Genomic DNA, 6862 nt, shown 5'->3' with positions numbered 1-6862 from the left:
TCACTATATTGCCCAGGCTGGTCTCAAACTCCTGACCTCGTGATCCGCCCGTCTCGGCCTCCCAAAGTGCTGGGATTACAGGCTTGAGCCACCGTGCCCAGCCCTAATTAATTTTTTTAGAGGTAGACTCTTCCCTAGGTTGCCTGAGCTGGATTTGAACTCCTGGGCTCAAGCAATCCTCCTGCCTTGGACTCCCAAATAGCTGCACTACAGGTGCACACCACCATGCCCAGTTCTAGACCTAATTTGATAAAATGGGATGCCCATCCTATAAAGGCTCTACCCTAGCCTGGTGTCTCTCATGTCTCAGGGAGGCCCTAGGGGCTGACCCACCTCGAAGGAAGAAGGTGTCATGTTGGTCACGGGCTGGGTGCTGCTGGGGCTGGAAGAGGGCGTCAAAGTTCCAGAAGGAGCTCTCAATGAAGTTATCGGTCGGCATCTCGGTGAACCTGGTGGGAGACGCAGCCTGACTGCCCTGCCTGTACCCAGCAGCAGCATCAGGCCCTGCCCCCAGCCCTGTGCTCACCCCATCTCCAGGAAGATCTGTCGGAACTGGGAGCGGACCTTGAGCAGGGGGTGAAGGTGGCCGCTGTCGGGGAGGACACCGTGGGCCAAGAAGTTGTAGGGCTTGAAGGGCCGGTCCCGCCAAGAGCCACTGGGGGAGGATGCAAGAGCCTGGTAAAGGCTGCCTGTCCCCGACCTCTGCCCCAGCCCCCACCCACCCTGACCCTGGGGTTGCCCCCTACCTAGAGATCATCTCTGGGCTCAGCTCTGTCTCTTGCTTGGAGATGCTGGTACTAAAGGCACTGCCTTTGCTCACCCAGTAGGTCTTCAGGGTCCTGTGGCCAGGGGAACGAAGGAGATGCCACTGCTATCTCCTCCTAGAGGACTTCCTTGATCTCCCGCCTGATGAGGATCCCCCACGCTACCTACCAAGTCACTCTGCTTTATTTCCATCCTGACATTCATCCCACTACCTGAAATCCTCCTATGTGGCCATGTCCTATCTCCCGTATGCACTTACTTATTCATTCAAAAAAACGCTTATTAAGAACCTACTGTGTGCCAGAGTCCATTCAAGGTGCTAAGTACACGACTGAGTGATGAAATTAGGGAAAGTCTAGCAGATTTATTCTGTGCCAGGCTCTGTTCTGCGAAAGTCTCCCCACAAGCCCCTGAAAGAGGGCAGTTTTTTTGGTTTTTTCCTTTTTCCTTTTTGAGACGGAGTTTCACTCTTATGTACTTCAATTATGCATCCCAGCTCTAGTCTCTTCAATTAGACATCCCAGCTTTAGTCTCTTCTCTCTGCCACTCTGTGTCTGCTCAAAGGGGACATTTGTTCTGTGAGAGGACAGCCCCTAGCCCATCTAGGTTCCAGGAGCCTGTCCGGCGTGTGTTCATTACACTTCGGACCACACTAAGGACAGTGAAAGAAATGAACAAGCACCAAAGCTGAAGACTGGGGATGATGGGCTTCATGGAACTCAAGAGGAGCGGAGGGGTGGCAGGGTGGCCTCTTTAAGCGGACGCAGGATAGAGACTTGATGAGGAGCTGACCTTAAAGATCAGAGGGAAAACAGTTCTCAGCAGAAGGGTCCTCATGGACAAAGACCCCGAGGCACATAGGCTTGACAACTATGGCATTAAGCGAGCTGGGAGGAAACTGGCCACACCCGTGCCTGGTGTGGGCAAGGTGTCTCCCTCCCACCATGCCTCCACCATGCCACGCAGGTGGTGGGGGCCTGAGTCTGCAGGGGGCACCCACTCACACTTCAGCCAACAGCTTCCTCTTCCTCAGCTCGCTCCTCTCCTTCTCCCCCAGCTTCTCAGCCTGTCCCCCCTGGACCAGCTGGAGCCGCCGCTGCACCTCGTCCTCCATGCTGTCCACCTGCCGGGATAAGGGGTGTGAGGGCCAGGGGTCCACGTGCCCGTCCACCTGCCCCCTGGCCAGCCCGCAGGAACGCACCACTCGGAACACCCGGGGCCCGTCGGCTGCACTCTTGTCCACCCGGATCCACTTGTTGGACATGGCCTTGCTGAAGCCCACTTTGCCACTGGGCAGTCGCTGGAAAAGAGAGGCTGCAGTGAGTGGGGCACCAGGGCCACCTTCACCCCACCACTCACTCCCCGTTCACCCCACAGCTCCTACCATAAGCTCGCTCTGGGCCAGGCCCTCCGGGGGGATGCTTCGAAACACACGGGCCTCATGGCTGCCCTCCCGGGCAATCTCCTCACCCTCCGCAGTAAGCTCCCAGCGCTTGGTGGACCGAAGTTCAGCCTCGATGACCTAGAGGGAAATGGCGGGGCAGGCAGGGGTGTCCAGGCAGCGGTGAGGCTCAGAGTCAGGCACCCCCTTTCTGCAGCACTGGGTCCCGGGTTCAAAGCATAGCCTTTGAAGCTGGCTTCACATCCCAGCTATGCAACTTTACAGCCAAATGGTCTCAAGGGAAAGACCTTGTTGTGTCTCCATTTCCCTTATGTAACACAGGGGTAATAATAATGATAGTTTACACCTCCCTGGGTAAAGTATACCACTAAGGATGTTACCTGGCGGAGGAAAAATTCTTACTGTCAGTTTTGAACCTGTGACAGACTTTAAGGTGAAAAATTAGGTGAACTGATTCGTCTTCACATTTTGTTTTTGTTTTTGTTTTCATTGAGAGGGGACCTAACCCTGTCACTAGGCTGGGGTGCAGTCCTTTGATCACAGCTCACTGCAGCCTCGAACTCCTGGACTCAAGTGATCCTTCCGCCTCAGCCTCCTGAGTAGCTGGGACTACAGGCACGTGCCACCACACTTGGTTAATTTTTAAATTACCTTTTTTTTTTTTGAGATGGAGTCTCGCTTTGTCGCCCATGCTGGAATGCAGTGACGCGATCTCGGCTCACTGCAACCTCTGCCTCCCGGGTTCAAACAATTATCTGCCTCAGCCTCCGGAGTAGCTGGGATTGCAGGTGTGCACCACCATGACCTGCTAATTTTTTATAGATTTCTTTTTTTTTTTTTTTGAGACGGAGTCTTGCTCTGTCGCCCAGGCTGGAGTGCAGTGGCCGGATCTCAGCTCACTCTGCAAGCTCCGCCTCCCGGGTTTACGCCATTCTCCTGCCTCAGCCTCCCGAGTAGCTGGGACCACAGGCGCCTGTGGATCACAGCCTCGCCCGGCTAGTTTTTTTGGTATTTTTTAGTAGAGACGGGGTTTCACCATGTTAGCCAGGATGGTCTTGATCTCCTGACCTCGTGATCCGCCCGTCTGGGCCTCCCAAAGTGCTGGGATTACAGGCGTGAGCCACCGCGCCCGGCAGACCTGCTAATTTTTGTATTTTCAGTAGAGATGGGGTTTTGCCATGTTGGCCAGGCTGATCTCAAATTCCTGACCTTGTAATCGGCCAGCTCGGCCTCCCAAAGTGCTGGGATTACAGGCGTGAGCCACCGCACCCAGCCCTTTAAATTACTTTTTAAAGACAGGGTGTTGTTATGTTGTCCAGGCTGGTCTCAAACTCCTGGTCACAAGTGATTCTCCTTCCTCAGCCTCCCAAAGTGCTGGCATTATGGGCATGAGCCACCACGCCCAACCTGTCTCCATGTTTAAATGTTCACATGTCAGTGCCCAGAATGTCAGACAAGGGCCCTGGAGGTACACATTACAAACAAAAACTGAGGTTCCAGGTCCAGAGTCACGAAGAAAAGGACAAAAAGGATAAGCAGAGTGCACAGGATCTGGCTCCCATTTCGTTCTAATCCCAACTCTGCCCTTCATTTCCTGTGTGACCTCGGGAAAGTTGCTTAACCTCTGAGCGACTCTTCTCATCCATAAGAGAAAGGTGTGATAGGTTCTACCTCAGATGATTTTAAGGAGTAGCTAAATTAATACTCAGAAAGAATATATAGTGCCTACTATGTGACAACTGCTGCATAAATTCTTTTTTTTTTTTCGAGATGGAGTCTCGCTCTGTTGCCCAGGCTGGAGTGCAGTGGTGTGATCTTGGCTCACTGCAACCTCCATCTCCCGGGTTCAAACAATTATCTGTCTCAGCCTCCCAAGTAGCTGGGATTACAGGTGCCCACCACCATGCCTGGCTAAATTTTTTGTATTTTTAGTAGAGACGGGGGTTTCACCATCTTGGCCAGGCTGGTCTTGAACTCCTGACCTTGTGATCCACCCGCCTCGGCCTCCCAAAGTGCTAGGATTACAGAGGTCAGCCACTGCACCCGGCATAAATTCTAACTACTATAATTATTTTTATGGCTATTACTGTCTGTCATTAGATTTAACCTCACCCCCTTATATTATTTAACCCTCTGTGACGTATACAAATGTCAAATCATATTGATCAAAGCACTGTCACCCAACAGAACACAGCTGCCATCTCTCCTTTGCATTGAGGACTATGGGCTCTGCAGCCTGAGTGCCTAATTTCAAATCTGGGTCCATCGGCCTCTTCTATTCACACTGATTATGTTACTGACCATCAGTTGTCACATCTGCAAAATGGGAATAACATGGCCATCAGCCAGGATTATGGAATGAACTGGACAAACAAGCTGAGACCAAAGTGGGGCACAGAACATGAGCTCTATGGATAAACAGCCCAGATCCTGGCCTCATGGATCTAGCCTTCTGGGTGGCCCACGGGCCCCTCAGCATCCTCCTCCTGTGATTCTGTCACTGTCCACTTGCCCAAGTCAGAAGGCTGGACTTCATCGGTGTGCCCCCTGCCTTGTCCTGAATCCCATGCCTTCCCCACCTCCCCCAAGCTGCCTTCCCATAGCCAGACATCATGCCATCCAGCTTGGTTAAGTGCCAGCTTCTGCTTTCATCCCTTCACCTCCTGTCCTGTCCCTGCCAGTTATTCCCAGAGGTGATGTGGATCGCACACTCATCTGACCGGGCTCTAGCTCCTGCTATCGCTCCCCAGTTCTCTCGTGAGGTAAAGACCTAAGAGGCCTTGCAATTACAGCTATGCTGGTCTCCCTCGCCGCCTGCCATCCCCGAAGATCTCGGCCACTGATCTCTAAAGTGGTATCACTTTCCTCTACAGAGAACCGACTCAGCCGTCACCTGCACCAGGCCGCTCTTCCTGACCCCCAAGCCTGGGTCAGCTGTCACAGCTGGGTCCCCTGTGTTCCCCCCATCACTCTAGTTCTTGAAGCACCTTCCTATTAGGTCGCAACCTGCGTGAGGGCAGCAACCGCGTCCTCCTCGTCCATTATCGTTCCTCCTACCCACGCTGACCGCGCCTCAATAAACGTTTATTGCATGAGGAACATCTGGGCCCTCACTCGTCCCACTTCCCGTCCGCGCATCCTGGGGTGGACACATATACAGCTACCCCAAACTAGGCCTGAGGGAATTTGGTCTGGACGTAGAGCCCTCCTGTCAAGGGGACCGTAGGTGCAAGGGCAAGGCGGCCCGGCATCACGGGCCCGGCTCACCTCGCCCAGCGCCTGAAGGCTCTTCACGGCGCCCACCACCGCTTGGTGCTCCATGCCCAGCTCAGCCGCCAGCTCGGCGCTGTCCAGGCCGCCATCGGACGCCTCCAGCCGCCGGAGCAGCAGTTCCACCACCGGACCATCCGCCATGGCTGCTTCCAGTGTGCTTAGCGTGTCCTGGCCGGGGCCTGAGCCACCGGAACCGGAATCCGGGGTGTGCATCGCCATCTTGAATGTGTCTAACCGCAGAGCAGGGCTCAATGTGTCGTCATCTTGAGTGTGGCGACGGAGCCTCAGAAAGTGCACTGGACTCAGTTCCCACATCCACCCTTGCTCCATCAGTGGAATCTGGTTGACCAGAGAGGAAAATCGGTTATCTCAAGGTCAGAAGCACCGCCCTGTTTTGAGCTTTATCTAGCCTCACTTATCTAGCCTCACTTCGAGCGGGCTGTGTGACCTTGGACTTAACCCTCTCTGGGTTACAGAAATCTCTGCCCTTCTGGTATTCTCTCTTGCCCTATGAGAGGCGGTGGGTAGTGGGCTCCAGAGATGGTCATTTTGGCGATGTCAGCTACTTTTAAAATTTCAAAGGAAGGCTAGGTAGGTACCATTCCTTTTTATAGAGGGGAAAGGGATGCATCTAGTAAGTCAAGGTGGCACCTAACCTGTGTGGACTACCTCCTATGTGGTAGTACTTAGCCCAGAACTAAGTACTTCACGTGTAGTATTTCATTTCTTCCCAAAACTTTATGATGTAGATACTGATATAACTGCATTACACAGATGAGAAAACTGAGGCTCAGAAGGTGGTATGACTTGCCCAAGGTTCTACAGAGAGTTGGTGGAAATTAAGTCATAAATTATAAACCTTCCAGATCCCCCACCCCTGTGCGCTGAGAGCAACGTCGGTGCAAATACTGCATGGCCTAGATTAGCACTGTCCTATAGAAATACGGTGCAAAACATCTTTCTTTTTTGAGACAGGGTCTTGCTCTGTCACCCATGCTGGAGTGCAGTGGCGCAATTATGGCTTACTGCAGCTTTGACTTCCCAGGCTCTAATGATCCTCCAACCTTAGGCTCCTAAGTAGCTGGAACTACAGGTGCGTGCCACCACACCCAGCTTTTTCTTTTTTATCTTTTTTTTTTTTTTGGTAAAGATGGGGTTTTGCCATGTTGTCCAGGCTGGTCTCAAACTCCTAGGCTCAGGTTATCCTCCTGCATCGGTCTCCCAAAGCGCTGGCATTACAGGCATGACCCACCGTGCCCAGCCAGCCAGACCCTGACTCTTAAGAAAAAAAAAAGATGACTAATAAAATATTTTGCACTCGGCTGGGCACGGTGGCTCACACCTGTAATCCCAGCACTTTGGGAGGCCGAGGCGGGCGGATCACCTGAGGTTGGGAGTTTGAGACCAGCCTGACTAACATGG

General features: G+C 53.1%; 1 protein-coding gene across 2 annotated transcripts in view; it reads right to left on the bottom strand.

The window, feature by feature from the left end:
* FARSA (phenylalanyl-tRNA synthetase, alpha subunit) overlaps nucleotides 1–5612 on the bottom strand; it is an 11380-nt gene extending 5768 nt beyond the window's left edge. Inside the window, exons 1-7 of one of the 2 annotated variants that reach the window (XM_011954689.1) lie at nucleotides 5435–5612; nucleotides 2150–2287; nucleotides 1967–2065; nucleotides 1770–1888; nucleotides 747–839; nucleotides 527–655; nucleotides 334–449 (exon numbers count right to left, since the gene is read on the bottom strand). In XM_011954689.1, coding sequence (XP_011810079.1) covers nucleotides 334–449; nucleotides 527–655; nucleotides 747–839; nucleotides 1770–1888; nucleotides 1967–2065; nucleotides 2150–2287; nucleotides 5435–5581 — 841 coding nt within the window. In that variant the 5' untranslated portion in view covers nucleotides 5582–5612. The remainder of the gene's footprint in view (nucleotides 1–333; nucleotides 450–526; nucleotides 656–746; nucleotides 840–1769; nucleotides 1889–1966; nucleotides 2066–2149; nucleotides 2288–5434) is intronic. The other variant, XM_011954690.1, reaches the window with a different exon arrangement.
* Between the last annotated feature and the right edge of the window lie 1250 nt (nucleotides 5613–6862).

This window comes from Colobus angolensis, unplaced genomic scaffold (genome assembly GCF_000951035.1).
Source record: "Colobus angolensis palliatus isolate OR3802 unplaced genomic scaffold, Cang.pa_1.0 Scaffold39, whole genome shotgun sequence".
Classification (NCBI taxonomy): domain Eukaryota; kingdom Metazoa; phylum Chordata; class Mammalia; order Primates; family Cercopithecidae; genus Colobus; species Colobus angolensis.
The sequence above is the reverse complement of the archived record's forward strand: the minus strand, read 5'-3'. Positions and strand labels throughout refer to the sequence as shown.